Genomic DNA, 16,778 nt, shown 5'->3' on the forward strand with positions numbered 1-16,778 from the left:
AATAATAATACATGGAATCAGAAATATTTACGGTGGATGCAAACCACCACAACGGAAGTGACGAATCCGTAACAATACTGCCATTGGCCGTGGAACGCTGACGTGTGCTGCCTAGACCCTTGTGCAGAGTAAGTGTACACCGAGCTCTTGTTATGACTACCGCTTCCGGAACGCACATCTTTGGACCGGCTGGAAAAAAACTAGACATAATTCAACATCACAATGTCATTAGATCTGCCTCCGCCCACATTAGGTCTTTGCTTCCTCTAACTTTGACCGAAAATCTCAAGACCATTTGACCTCAATATCTAATCTGTACATTTGTATCATGGTACATGTACTTAGTTTAGTTCATATCCCTACCTTGATAACAACATTTTTACCTGACATGAGCTCTGATCTTTGACACCTTGGTGCGAACATCAAATCAGTTCATATTTGCATCATAATATATACTTATTCCAAGTTTGGTCAAAATTCCATCACTGGTTTACAAGTCAACATGGTATCAGAATTTTCTCCGATCTTTGACCTCCCATCTTTGATCTCTTGACCCCATAATCGAATCAGTTCATCTTTACATAATTATACATACTTGTACCAAGTTTGACTGGACAACACGGACGGACGTAAAAACCTAACACGGACGGATGGACAACAGGATGGACAACCCGAACATATAATGCCTTCGGCGACTTCGTCAGTGGAGGCATAATGGAGACATAAGAAGACGTTGCACAAATGCCTTGTGCATGTTGGTGAGTGTTCCCAATGTTCGACCGGAGTGCATGCCGGGAGGATCGAGCGCACAATGCAAGGGGAAGCCACACATCTCTTGTACGAGGCTGTTGGAAAGTGTGATGTGGGTGTGAGTTGTGAGCTCCAATGCTCCATGCATCCGTGCGTTAAGAAAGTTGTGGGCCTATCCATCTTTCTTTTCTTTGCAGACGCTGGACACACTGTAAATAGGTACTCAGGGTCTCAGTGTACATGTGCCTTATTTACCACCCCACTACCTACATTTTGATTAGCTCACCCTATAATTACCTTACCTTTACTACCTTATGATTACGTCCCACTACCTGAGCTCCTTTGATATTCATTTTTCTTCCACAGAAAGCAATCCTCATGTGTTCCAGCAGAAAATATTCCAATTCAAGAATAACTGACAATGAAATCAAGAAAAAATGCCCATTTTTGTGGAAAAAAATGGTTTAATGCATCTTACACAAGCCTCTTACAACACTTAAAGCTTAAATGTTTTCTCATAATTCATACAAGAAAGCAAACTATCATTCAGAAGCCTCACCAAACACACACAGACACAGACACAGACACTCACACACAGAAATAGATACACACTTACACACACACACGGACAGACACACACACACACAGATAGACACACGCACATAGAGATAGATACACATTTGCGCACACACACACACACACACACGGACGAACACACAAACATGGACAGACACACACACAGAGATCGACACACACACACACACACCTAGAGAGAGAGAGAGAGAGACACACACACACACACACACACACAGACAGACAGACAGACACACACACACACACACCTAGAGACAGACACACACACACACACACACACACACACACACACACACACACACACACACACACACACACGACTTAGCATGACAAACCGTAGCCACACCCATGCTATGACCAAAACAAGGTTAAAACAGTGAAGATAAATTTTGTGACTGCACAGCTTTGGCTGATAATACACCGTCACAACCCCTGAGCTGAAAATAGCATTTTGTCTGACATCAATAACATTCACATCAATACTGTACATCATCAAAATGGTCGCACCATTCAAGCTTTCTCCTAATCATTAAAAGTTTAACTCTCCTACCACCCCACCACAGCTCCCCCCAGAATCCTAATCGATCAACATGACCCACACCAAAATCGACCCACTTTGCTCAATTTATCAATTTATTTATTTATATATATATACAGTATATATATATATTAACGTTTAGAAAGTCCTCCACTTGGATTCTGGCTCAATCACTGTTCACGGGAATATCGCCTCCACTCATTGTATCGAACACTCGCATCCACACCACATATAACAAAAAATTCCAAGTTCACCGTCTGTCTACTTTGGAGGATCTTTGTCACTTTTTGCGAGAGAAAAAGCCCTTCCGCCCACCACCTTTGTCCGCAGAACTCAGCTTTTCTCCCAAGAGAAGCCGGGCCTTGTCCTGCTCTTCTACTTGAGAGTCGCTTCCCTCGCTTCCTTGTCCTAGTGTTGTCCCTTCGCTTGTTGCAATGGTCTTCCGACGAAACTTCTCCTTGATGGCCTGGGAAAATTAGAAATATCATTTCATGTAAACAGCGAATCAAAAGTGGGACTCACATCAGCTCTAGTTAATGTGCAACGGGTCATTGTGACATCTTAATGCAGATAAAACGGGTCATTGTGACATCTTAATGCAGATAAAACGGGTCATTGTGACATCTTAATGCAGATAAAATGGGTCATTGAGATCTTAACGCAGATAAAACAGGTTATTGTGACATCTTAATGCAGATAAAACAGGTTATTGTGACATCTTAATGCAGATAAAACAGGTCATTGTGACATCTTAATGCAGATAAAACAGGTCATTGAGACATCTTAATGCAGATAAAACAGTTCATTGAGATATCTTAATGCAGATAAAACAGGTCATTGAGACATCTTAATGCAGATAAAACAGGTCATTGAGACATCTTAATGCAGATAAAACAGGTCATTGTGACATCTTAATGCAGATAAAACAGGTTATTGAGACATCTTCATGCAGATAAAATGGGTCATTGTGACATCTTAACGCAGATGAAACAGGTTATTGAGACATCTTAATGCAGATAAAACAGGTTATTGTGACATCTTAATGCAGATAAAACAGGTTAAATTGTGACATCTTAATGCAGATAAAACAGGTCATTGAGACATCTTAATGCAGATAAAATGGGTCATTGTGACATCTTAACGCAGATAAAACAGGTTATTGTGACATCTTAATGCACATAAAACAGATCATTGAGACATCTTAACGCAGATAAAACAGGTTATTGTGACATCTTAATGCAGATAAAACGGGTCATCGTGACATCTTAATGCAGATAAAACAGGTCATTGAGACATCTTAATGCAGACAAAACAGGTTATTGAGACATCTTAATGCAGATAAAACAGGTCATTGAGACATCTTAATGCAGATAAAACAGGTTATTGAGACATCTTAATGCAGATAAAACAGGTTATTGTGACATCTTAATGCAGATAAAACGGGTCATTGAGACATCTTAATGCAGATAAAACGGGTCATTGAGACATCTTAATGCAGATAAAATGGGTCATTGAGACATCTTAATGCAGATAAAACGGGTCATTGTGACATCTTAATGCAGATAAAACGTGTCATTGTGACATCTTAATGCAGATAAAACAGGTCATTGAGACATCTTAATGCAGATAAAACAGGTTATTGTGACATCTTAATGCAGATAAAACAGGTCATTGAGACATCTTAATGCAGATAAAATGGGTCATTGTGACATCTTAACGCAGATAAAACAGGTTATTGTGACATCTTAATGCAGATAAAACAGGTTATTGTGACATCTTAATGCAGATAAAACAGGTTATTGTGACATCTTAATGCAGATAAAACAGGTCATTGTGACATCTTAACGCAGATAAAACGGGTCATTGTGACATCTTAATGCAGATAAAATGGGTCATTGTGACATCTTAATGCAGATAAAACAGGTCATTGTGACATCTTAATGCAGATAAAACGTGTCATTGAGATCTTAACGCAGATAAAACAGGTTATTGTGACATCTTAATGCAGATAAAACAGGTTATTGTGACATCTTAATGCAGATAAACCAGGTTATTGTGACATCTTAACGCAGATAAAACAGGTTATTGTGACATCTTAATGCAGATAAAACAGGTTATTGTGACATCTTAATGCAGATAAAACAGGTTATTGTGACATCTTAATGCAGATAAACCAGGTTATTGTGACATCTTAATGCAGATAAAACGGGTCATTGTGACATCTTAATGCAGATAAAACAGGTTATTGTGACATCTTAATGCAGATAAAACAGGTCATTGTGACATCTTAATGCAGATAAAACGGGTCATTGTGACATTTTAACACAGATAAAACAGGTTATTGAGACATCTTAATGCAGATAAAATGGGTCATTGTGACATCTTAATGCAGATAAAACGGGTCATTGTGACATCTTAATGCAGATAAAATGGGTCAGTGACATCTTAATGCAGATAAAACGTGTCATTGTGACATCCTAATGCAGATAAAACGTGTCATTGAGATCTTAACGCAGATAAAACAGGTCATTGTGACATCTTAATGCAGATAAAACAGGTTATTGTGACATCTTAATGCAGATAAAACAGGTTATGGTGACATCTTAATGCAGATAAAACAGGTTATTGTGACATCTTAATGCAGATAAAACAGGTCATTGAGACATCTTAATGCAGATAAAACAGGTTATTGAGACATCTTAATGCAGATAAAATGGGTCATTGTGACATCTTAACGCAGATAAAACAGGTTATTGTGACATCTTAATGCAGATAAAACAGGTTATTGTGACATCTTAATGCAGATAAAACAGGTTATTGTGACATCTTAATGCAGATAAAACAGGTCATTGAGACATCTTAATGCAGATAAAATGGGTCATTGTGACATCTTAACGCAGATAAAACAGGTTATTGTGACATCTTAATGCAGATAAAACAGGTTATTGTGACATCTTAATGCAGATAAAACAGGTCATTGTGACATCTTAATGCAGATAAAACAGGTCATTGTGACATCTTAATGCAGATAAAACAGGTTATTGTGACATCTTAACGCAGATAAAACAGGTTATTGTGACATCTTAATGCAGATAAAACGGGTCATTGTGACATCTTAATGCAGATAAAATGGGTCATTGTGACATCTTAATGCAGATAAAACGGGTCATTGTGACATCTTAATGCAGATAAAACGTGTCATTGAGATCTTAACGCAGATAAAACAGGTTATTGTGACATCTTAATGCAGATAAAACAGGTTATTGTGACATCTTAATGCAGATAAAACAGGTTATTGTGACATCTTAATGCAGATAAACCAGGTTATTGTGACATCTTAACGCAGATAAAACAGGTTATTGTGACATCTTAATGCAGATAAAACGGGTCATTGTGACATCTTAATGCAGATAAAATGGGTCATTGTGACATCTTAATGCAGATAAAACAGGTCATTGTGACATCTTAATGCAGATAAAACGTGTCATTGAGATCTTAACGCAGATAAAACAGGTTATTGTGACATCTTAATGCAGATAAAACAGGTTATTGTGACATCTTAATGCAGATAAAATGGGTCATTGTGACATCTTAACGCAGATAAAACAGGTTATTGTGACATCTTAATGCAGATAAAACAGGTTATTGTGACATCTTAATGCAGATAAAACAGGTTATTGTGACATCTTAATGCAGATAAAACAGGTCATTGAGACATCTTAATGCAGATAAAATGGGTCATTGTGACATCTTAATGCAGATAAAACAGGTTATTGTGACATCTTAATGCAGATAAAACGGGTCATTGAGATCTTAATGCAGATAAAACGGGTCATTGAGACATCTTAATGCAGATAAAACAGGTTATTGTGACATCTTAATGCAGATAAAACATATCATTGAGACATCTTAACGCAGATAAAACAGGTTATTGTGACATCTTAATGCAGATAAAACGGGTCATTGTGACATCTTAATGCAGATAAAACAGGTCATTGAGACATCTTTATGCAGATAAAACAGGTTATTGTGACACCTTAATGCAGATAAAACAGGTCATTGAGACATCTTAATGCAGATAAAATGGGTCATTGTGACATCTTAACGCAGATAAAACAGGTTATTGTGACATCTTAATGCAGATAAAACGGGTCATTGAGACATCTTAATGCAGATAAAACGGGTCATTGAGACATCTTAATGCAGATAAAACAGGTTATTGTGACACCTTAATGCAGATAAAACAGGTCATTGAGACATCTTAATGCAGATAAAATGGGTCATTGTGACATCTTAACGCAGATAAAACAGGTTATTGTGACATCTTAATGCAGATAAAATGGGTCATTGTGACATCTTAACGCAGATAAAACAGGTTATTGTGACATCTTAATGCAGATAAAACGGGTCATTGAGACATCTTAATGCAGATAAAATGGGTCATTGTGACATCTTAACGCAGATAAAACAGGTTATTGTGACATCTTAATGCAGATAAAACGGGTCATTGAGACATCTTAATGCAGATAAAACGGGTCATTGAGACATCTTAATGCAGATAAAACAGGTTATTGTGACATCTTAATGCAGATAAAACGGGTCATTGTGACATCTTAACGCAGATAAAACGGGTCATTGTGACATCTTAATGCAGATAAAACGGGTCATTGTGACATCTTAATGCAGATAAAATGGGTCTTAGGGGTCTTTTAGGGGTCTTCGGATTCTACAGGGTCTTAGGAATCTAAAGGGAGGTGTAAGGGCTCTAAAGGTCTACATGTCTAAAAGGTATGTTCCAATAGTCCATAATTAATAGAGGTAATTAATAGACCTAGTCAAGGTCCAATAATAAATAATTAATAGATGTACTCATGGTCCAACTAATGTTCAAACAGTACATATTTAATAGACATACTCACAGGGGTCAACCAAGACTTCACCTCAATGAAGCTTCACGGTCCACCTGTATTTTTCAGTTTTATTATACAGTGTATCCATAGACATTAACTGAATCGATTGAAAATTGACAATGTGCTCTTCACCTTTTGACCCATTCACCTCAAAATCAATAGGCTTCTTCCTTATGACTTGGTGTTGGCTTAGCGGTTAGGATGCGGCTTGGGATCCGAGGATCCAGGGTTCAAATCCCGGGCGATCGCTGAATTAACGCCAGGGGGGTTGACTCAGCCTGTCATCCTTCTGAGGTCGGCAAATTGAGTACCAGTTCACTGGTAATTCCCTGTGTGTCGCAAGAGACCCCTGCTCTGTGGGGAAAAATGGCCTCTAAAGGTGGTTCTTATGACCAACTCTACCATTTTTGGTGAAGTTTCGTAAAGATGGGTTTAAAATTGTGACCTGTGGGCGATTGACGTACACACAGACAAACAGAATAACAGACCAGACCAACTCATATACTTGCGAATCTTAAATTTCGCAAGTAACACACAGACAGGGGTCCAACCCCTCCGGACATAACCTCCGTCCACCTTCGGTGGCAGAGGTAACAAGAGAGCTACCCAGATGATGTGCACATTCTGCTTGGTCAAACTTATTTTTGTAAATGGCGATAATAACGGCCTTTTTAAACGCCTGTATAATTTTTTCCCATCTTCCAGCAATGCTTGAAGAAACGCAGCATCATGAGAGAGAGGCCCCCATATTTAAGAGTTTTTGATGGAACACAACCCAATCCTGGAACCTTCACATTTTTCATTCCTTTAGTGCGCTTGACAGTTAGTTCTGCCATAGTTGGTGTTGTGGAAATCAACCAGATCCACAACTTGTTCCATATGTATGGTTTAATCTCAATCAGATCTGTACATCATCCTGTAAAGTACATCATGCAACATACATGTCAGGATCTAGGCATCATATGAGAAAGATTGAATATATCAGTCAATGCAAGCAAACCTAGAATATAGGCGGGTATGTACCATTCAATTCTACATGGCATTGTATAATGATGTCGCAGGAGTGGCCTCGAGTCGCGGACGTCCGAGGTCTTATAGACACCGCCCAGCGGTTTAAGGGAGCACCACACCTGGGTTCAACTTTGGTACAATTTCACCACATTCTCCCCACCGTTAGAACTATACTGCCGCTCGGCAGGAAGCGAGTGCGCGTCAGCATTAATGGATTGAGGAAGTCATCATTTTATTATTGGGGTGTTAAAGACATATTTCCCTATAAAGTCAGTCGGTCCATCCATAGCGGTCAGGGTGGCGAAATTACCCTGCCAACACAGGGTCGGAAACTACCGGGTACGACATCCCCAAGCCCGGAGTCCCCCTGCTTCGGAGTAGCCGCTGGAGGCAGGTGTCGGAGGGGCACCTCAGTGCCTTCACTGCTTCAGGCAGGGGTGTATCAGGCGAAGGGAGGGACGGTCACGTGGGTCACAATAGTCTAGTCTTACAGCGGGGTCGTCGGCACAGTAGCGAGATAGGATACGTTGTACCTTGGCGAAGAGCGAATGTCCATTCCTCGCAAGGCAACACATGTGTAAATCACTAAGCCTCTTTACAGTAAGCTGTAACCGTAAGTAAGGTTACATGACAGGAGGCCATTACAGTAAGTCCATTGCAGTCTGTACCTGCCTAGGCTCCCAAGGGTACATGATCGATCCATGTTAGGTCCATGTCATGGAATTACAGTAAGCAAGTACAGTAAAGAATTACAGTAAGCTGTAACAGTAAGTAAGATGACATGACAGGAGGCCATTACAGTAAGTCCATTGCAGTCTGTACCTGCCTAGGCTCCCAAGGGTACATGGTCGATCCATGTTAGGTCCATGTCATGGAATTGCCGAGCGAGAGAATCGATGAGAGCCATAACGAGAGTTACTCGACACCGGCAGCGGCCCTGTTGAATCACGAGACTCGAGCGTCCTCTGACGGCAGCTCATACGCATTACAAACTCTTGTTTCGGCACGTGAATCTACCGTTGGCAGCGATCCTTTGCACGAGACAGGAGCGGCCTCTGAAGGCTGCCTGGACGACCGGCATGGCTGATTACGACGATGCACAAAACGACCGGAACGCGCCTCCCCAGCGAAGCGTGCAGAACCTCCGCGATGCATACGGCAATCCCGTCCTGCAGTACAGCGCTCGGAGGATCGGAGAAGATCGGCTTTACCGGCTGCCGAGAGAACGTCCCGGATGGACGACAAAAACGACCGAAACGCGCCTCTCCAGCGAAGCGCGCAGAACCTCCGGGATGCATATGGCAATCCTGTCCTGCTGTACAGCGCTCGGAGGATCAGAGAAGATCGGCTATACCGGCTACCGAGAGGATGCCCCGGATGGAAGGATTGTCCCTTTCAAAGCGAATTGAATTGTCCCATTCACAAACCGAGAGAGAGTCCCGGCTGGACAAACCTTGCTTGTCTCAGCGTTGTCCCGGATGGATTGTCTCGATGTTGAGATGATTGTCATGCTAGATGTCCCGGATGGATTGGCCATCCACGGATGTCCGACCGATCCATCCATTCAACGCCTTCATTGCATGGCACGGATCCAGCCGGATCGCGGATGGACTGTCCATCCATGCTAGATGTCCCGGATGGATTGTCCATTTACGGATGTCCGACCGATCCATCCATTCAACGCCTTCATTGAATGGCTCGGATCGACCATCCATGGACTCAAAGACTCACTCAAAGACACAAAGACATCCATGGACGTCATCCTGGGTCCCCACAAGGGGCGAGGTGGGAGTCGTTATACCGAACGGCATCCGGATCGCGGATGGATTGTCCATCCCGGGTCCCCACAAGGGGCGAGGTGGGAGGCGTTATACCGAACGGCATCCGGATCGCGGCATCCGGATCGCGGATGGATTGCCCAACCTCCTGGGATCCCACCCCCCCCCCCCCCACACCCCACCGAGGTTGCAGCGGCGCGCTGCATACCGAAGTCAGACGACCTTCACAGTCTGGGTCAGTCTGAGTCACAGTCAGTCTGGGGCAGAGGGAAAATGGAATCAGACGAGGCGTCTCGCAGTCTCGAAATGTGCGTGGATACGAGCCAAGAGCTCTGTCCGATAAACAACAAGCCCAGAGTCAAGGGCAAGCAGGCAGTATGGTGCCCCCGTTACTTGCGCAGGAGACAAGGGAGTCGGGCGCTTCGCTCAATGTCACCATTTCACGAGGTCACCGTGTACTCCCTAAACGGCGCGGGCGCGCGACCTTGAGGTAGCGCCGCGTTACGTAGTTTACGTCGTTTACGTAAAGGACATTTGGTACGTAGTTTACCAAGGTACATGGAAATGTAAACGAATCCCCGATGATGAGATCGCGTGAAGCACGCAATTACGTTAATGACGTCGTATGGCAAACGCGTGATTAGTCGGTGACGTCATCAATTGGTTCGGGCGCGTGCGGGTTCGTTGGCGAAACCGAAAGTCGTCCTCGGCCTGTCGAGCCAGCGTGGCACGCTGAGACGAGAGGGCGAGCACGCTGGGCCGCAATAATTTGCACGGCCTGAAGTAGCGTCTCGTTCGATGGCTTTCGGGCCGGGTTTGTCCGGGGTTGAAGCGGGGAATAGCGGCAGCAGTGCGGTAGTTATCAACGGTATCTAGCATGATACGATACATCACGCCAACACAAATCACATTTCACAAATCACATGTCACAAATCCCGAGTGCCGTGAACCCCTTAGAACCCTTTAAGATTGTTTATTAAGGTTATGACAGCGGAAGAAGATGAAAGTTTAGGAAGACCATGCTCGGCGAGTCCCCGAGTGGAGCCAAACGAGCCTCACGCGTTGAGGCGAGTCCGGGCAGCGGTGTTCGCCGGCCTCGCTGAGAAGCCATGCGTAGGTGGGATTCCGACCAGCAGCAACGGGGCCACAGAGTAGTGCCAGCGAGGGGAATCGCATGCGCTTCGCGTGAAGAAGGGGTCCATCCAGCGAAGATGCGGCGCGCGCGACTGGCGCGTCGTGCCTAGTGAGGATGCCATCCAGCGATGGGGCAGCGCGTGATTCGTGCGTGAGGAGGTGATTCCGGCGAGCAGCGATAGGAATCGCCGGCCTCGCCGAGTAGGGCCCGCGAAGGGAGCTACGTGCGGCTTCGCGGCGAGGAGGTGATTCCGAGCAGCGATCGGAATCGTCGGCCTCCCAGAGTATTGCACGCGATGGGTGCAGTGCACGATTCACGCGGAGGAGGTGATTCCACCGAGCAGCCGGAGTGAGCCGGCCGTGTGAGGCACAGCGTGGTTCCGACGAGCAGTGCGCGATTCGCGCAGAGGAGGTGGTTCCACCGAGCAGCGAGTGGATTCGCGTGGAGGAGGTGATTCCACCGAGCAGCCGGAGTGAGCCGGCCGTGTGAGGCACGGCGTGATTCCGACGAGCAGTGCGCGATTCGCGCGGAGGAGGTGGTTCCACCGAGCAGCGAGTGGTCAGGGTGAGCCGGCCGTGTGAGGCACGGCGTGATCCCGACGAGCAGTGCGTGATCCGCGCTGAGGAGGCGATTCCACCGAGCAGCGAGTGGTCGGAGTGTGCCGGCCCGCGCGGAGAAGGCGATTCCACCGAGTAGCGAGTGGTCGGAGTGTGCCGGCCCGCGCGGAGAGGCGATTCCACTGAGCAGCGAGTGGTCGGAGTGTGCCGGCCCGCGCGGAGGAGGCGATTCCACCGAGCAGCGAGTGGTCGGAGTGTGCCGGCCCGCGCGGAGGAGGCGATTCCACCGAGTAGCGAGTGGTCGGAGTGTGCCGGCCGTGTGGAGGCATGGCCGACATGGGAGTCGTGATCACTCGCGTGGGAATCTCATCTCGGGCCGAGGCACGCAAATCTAGGATGATTCTCTCGGACGGAGCCGTTAGCGTTTCGAGCAACCGAGGCTAGACTCATACCTTCGGCGCCAATCGGGTCCGTCGTTCCGACGAGGTTGCGGCCGCAGGACGTTTCCCAGTAGCCTCCTTCACCAGGCGCCTTGCCGGAGTCCGTCACGCCTGCTCCGGCGTTCCGGCCCCAGGAGAGCAGTTCGCGCTTTGACGGCGCGGTTCCGCAAAATGCTTGCGCATCCGGTCCCGTCGAGGTCGACCGGCAGCGAGAGTCGTCGGAGCTCCGTGGCTGGAGCTAGCTCAATGGGCCCTCAGCTGGTCATTCTTCTCCGAGGTGGGCCGCGCAGGAGCATGGAGAATGTCGGGAAACGCTCGTCTGAGATCAGCGTTCATCCGGCCATCGCCAGACTCGTGTCCCGCCATTCCCGAAGATCTTGATTGAGATTAAGTGTTGTGGAAATCAACCAGATCCACAACTTGTTCCATATGTATGGTTTAATCTCAATCAGATCTGTACATCATCCTGTAAAGTACATCATGCAACATACATGTCAGGATCTAGGCATCATATGAGAAAGATTGAATATATCAGTCAATGCAAGCAAACCTAGAATATAGGCGGGTACGTACCATTCAATTCTACATGGCATTGTATAATGATGTCGCAGGAGTGGCCTCGAGTCGCGGACGTCCGAGGTCTTATAGACACCGCCCAGCGGTTTAAGGGAGCACCACACCTGGGTTCAACTTTGGTACAATTTCACCACAGTTGGTATGCTTCCTGTCTCTTCTTGGAGTGGCAGTTCAAGGCTTTGCAGTGCATCAGCACTTAGAGTGGATGGGTGATTTAATAGGCTTGAAATTATTTTCGTCCAACGGTTGACAATGTCGTCTTCGGATGTGAGAGTTTGAGAACCCCCCTTAGGGAACCCGCCTCTGGAACAAACTCCCTCACTCCCTTCAATCCCACTCCTCCCTCCAGGTCTTTAAAACAGCTGTTCACCACCATCTCTTCTCTTCCCCCATCCAAAACGTTGATCTTTTCTTCCCCCGTTAACATCACCCCGGAACCACATTTTTGAAATACCAACTTCTGTCCTGGAAGTTCTAGCAGTGTCCATTTGTTTTATACCTCTCCCGCCCTCCCCCCCCCCCCCCCCCTGTTCCCATGCCAACTCTCCCCAAGCCCTCTCCTTCCCACAGATCTCCCGATGTCCCTGCTCTCAAATGTTGTACTTGTGTGCTTCCCTGTCTCTCCCCATCTTGTCTCCTGTTCCCTTTATTGTATGTTTTATGTGTCAGTTTGTCTTTTTGTGATTAATGTTAGCTCTTACACGAGCCTCGATTTTGTATACAAAAACAAAAAAAAGACAAACCATCAGCATTCATGGCCGGAATCATTTTTGAGGATGTAGGCCCATAGACTGGTTTTAGCTCTGCATTAAGCCACTTCATGTTGTTCATATCACCAAGACGTTGGAGCTCATCAGCCTTATTGTCCCACCACTCAATCTTCATGTTTCTCATTTTATGCTGTAGTTATGCCTCGACTCTTCGAAGCTTTTCCTGGACAACATTAATTGTGATTCGTCTTACATCTAAGACCTTCAAGATCTCCATATCATAATTTGATTGATGGGTCACTGAAATGCTTCCGCTGATGGTCAACGTCACCTTCGAACACACTTTTGCTCACCGACTCTGCAATCTCATTTTCGAGTTTAAGTTGCATGCCGACATTCTCCAGCTCATGCACATTGGGATTCCTCGGAAGTTTTGGTTTTGCTGGTGTGATCGATATTTTACAAATACTGCAAATTAAAAGTGATGGGGTGAGCAATATGCCCCTCGCATAGCTCGAGTTGACGGCGCATCGTTAATATAATCCGGTCCAGTAGGGGAGGACTGCATTCCATGCATAATTATAAGCTGGCGAGGCCGAACGGAGAAGGGTACAAAAGGGTAAAGAAGGGGTATGCAAGGAGAATAGAGTTGGAAGCGAAGAGGGGCTTGGGAATGGGAAAAGGAAAGACATACTCCGCTGACCTGAGCAAAAAGCGCCTTTTTAGTGTCTCTTTTGAGAGCGAGTGCGAGGTCCAGCCAGGTCCAAGTGCAGTTGTGATATTCCAAACATGGCAGCACCAACACAAAGTCTTTCACGTCCTCCAGATTCTTCTCCTTTTCACCCTGGATAAAGAAGACATCCTGCAAACTCAAAACGAACGATCATAAAACATCTCACCAATATTTCAGAAATGAAAGAGAATAACTATAAACTTTTATGAAAAACCATTATGGACAAGAAAACGATTTTATAGTGAAAACAAACAAGGAAATAACATGTGTATAGATTTCAAGGTGACAAAGCGTTGAGGCGTACCCTAATGAGACCCACATTCAAATGTGAGACTGTGGGAAACAATTGGCTCTGGGAAACACATTCATATAGCACCTGCTCGAAGAAGAGAAATTCCAGGAAGGAGTTGGTATTATATGAAAGAGAGGATCATGGATGGGGATGGAAGATGAAATGAGATGGCGGTGAGCTTTCCCCTTGAATAAGTGGGTAGAACCACATTGGAAGGACACAAGTCAGGATACAAGTGGAAGTATCAAATGTAAAATATATGTATGGGATGGGGGGAAGTGGGTGCAGTGGGTATGAAGGGGAATGGAGGGCCTGGGCATCTTACACTTGGCTACACTGATAATTATTGGTTCGTGTACCAACATTTCAAAAGTATTTTCGAGTGTATGGCATCACGCCAAATGCTCAACAAACAAAACCGCAGCTGACATGGAGACGGTACATGTTGAATGACTGAGTTTGAAGCTAACCATGCGTTAATCCATGTAGAACAGAGCTGCACCCGAGCAGAGTATGCACTTTGTACTCTGAGAAACATCGAAATCACTCCAGTTATCAATATTATAATTAAACCGAAATTAATCCTCCAGGTATGCCAAGCCCAAACATTGGCGCAGCAAATATGGCAGAACCAAACACACAGGCAGCCTTTGACAAATAATAATTTTATTAAAACAGACAGGAGAGAACAGAAAAATAAATCCCAGCACTAGACAACACAGATAGACAACGTAATAATTTACTACGCAATAAAGTTTGTCTGCATGTTTGTCTGCAGAGTTTGTCTGAATAAAGTCTGCATTCAAAAGGAAAAACAGGCAAGTGTGAGTCTATGGGAGGCTGGGACCTCGTGAGACCGGTAGCTGATGGACCAATGAGCAGCATGGACAGACGACAGGATGGGTTACACAAATGGCACAGGCGGCCACGGTAGAATGACAGAACGAGCAGCACTGACTGGCATACAAAAGGACGAACAGCACTAACGGGTGGGCAAAATGACGAGTGGCACTGACAGGTGGACGAAAGAATGAGCGGCACTGACAGGAGGATTAAAAGATGAGTGGACAACAGAATGAGTAGATGACAGGACAACCGGACAAACGGCACACATGAGCAAAATACATGATGAGTGGCACACATGGGCAGAAGACACGATGGGTGGCACGCATGGGCAAAATACATGATGGGTGGCACGCATGGGCAGAAGACATGATGAGTGGCACGAATGGGCAGAAGACAGGATGAGTGGCACACATGGGCAGAAGACGCGATGAGTGGCACGCATGGGCAGAAGACACGATGAGTGGCACGCATGGGCAGAAGACACGATGAGTGGCACGCAAGGGGCAGTAGACACGATGAGTGGCACGCATGGGCAGAAGACACGATGAGTGGCACGCATGGGCAGAAGACACGATGAGTGGTACGCATGGGCAGAAGACACGATGAGTGGCACGCATGGGCAGAAGACAGGATGAGTGGCACGCATGGGCAGAAGACACGATGAGTGGCACGCCTGGGCAAAAGACACGATGAGTGGCATGCAAGGGCAGAAGAAATGATGAGTGGCACGTATGGGCAGAAGACACGATGAGTGGCACGCATGGGCAGAAGACATATGATGAGTGGCACGCATGGGCAGAAGACACGATGAGTAGCATGCATGGGCAAAAGACACACGATGAGTGGCACGCATGGGCAGAAGACACGAGTATCACGCATGGGCAGAAGACACACGTTGAGTGGCACACATGGGCAGAAGACATGATGAGTGGCACGCATGGGCAGAAGACATGATGAGTGGCACACATGGGCAGAAGACATGATGAGTGGCAGGCATGGGCAGAAGACACACGATGAGTGGCACGCATGGGCAGAAGACACGATGAGTGGCACGCATGGGCAGAACACACGATGAGTGGCACGCATGGGCAGAAGACATGATGAGTGGCACGCATGGGCAGAAGACACGATGAGTAGCACACATGGGCAGAAGACACACGATGAGTGGCACGCATGGGCAGAAGACACGATGAGTGGCACGCATGGGCAGAAGACACGATGAGTGGCATGCATGGGCAGAAGACATGATGAGTGGCACGCATGGGCAGAAGACACGATGAGTGGCATGCATGTGTGGGAGAGACAGGACCAGCGGCACGAGTTCTATAACGACACATAACGAATGGTGCTAAGCCCTTAAATTCTAACTAATGCCCTGTCCAATAAATGCAACAGTATTTTCAACTAGAACAATGTGACTGTGTCACCAATATGCCTCCACATAGTCCCACAACGGGTAGATGCCATCACTCTGCATATGTATGGGTAGTGGACCACGTTTGTGAAGTTTTGTGTTGATTGGATAATGTTCGTTTTTCTATTCAAGATGGTTGCCAAACCACGTGACCTATGACATCATAATTTTCAAACTATATGCAACAGTGCTGTTAGATGATATTTGTAAAATTTCCCATCGATCGGGTGAGCGGTTTCAGATATAATTATTTAATATTTTCCTTCAATCCAAAATGGCTGCCAAACCATGTCATAAATTATTATTTGTGTGCATAAATTTTTGACATGTACATAATTTATTATGACATGCCAAACCATGTCATATGATGTCATAAATTTAATATTGCAATACAAATGGGTCATAGATCATGTGCATGCAATTTCAGATTTTTAGGATAAGGAATTCGATTAAAACATTTTGGCTGGTATACCACTTCACCTATGACGTCACAA

General features: G+C 45.4%; 1 protein-coding gene across 1 annotated transcript in view; it reads right to left on the reverse strand.

Annotated features, from left to right (window-relative positions):
• Positions 1-1,526: 1,526 nt before the first annotated feature.
• The window catches only part of LOC137425663 (bridge-like lipid transfer protein family member 2), a 129,699-nt gene continuing 114,447 nt past the window's right edge, over positions 1,527-16,778 (reverse strand). The window contains 2 exon segments of the mRNA XM_078775355.1: positions 1,527-2,348; positions 13,703-13,843. Of these exon segments, the coding sequence (XP_078631481.1) occupies positions 2,163-2,348; positions 13,703-13,843 (327 nt within the window). The 3' untranslated portion in view covers positions 1,527-2,162.

Source organism: Myxine glutinosa, chromosome 4, assembly GCF_964187855.1.
Source record: "Myxine glutinosa chromosome 4, kmMyxGlut1.1, whole genome shotgun sequence".
NCBI classification, from domain to species: Eukaryota; Metazoa; Chordata; class Myxini; order Myxiniformes; family Myxinidae; genus Myxine; species Myxine glutinosa.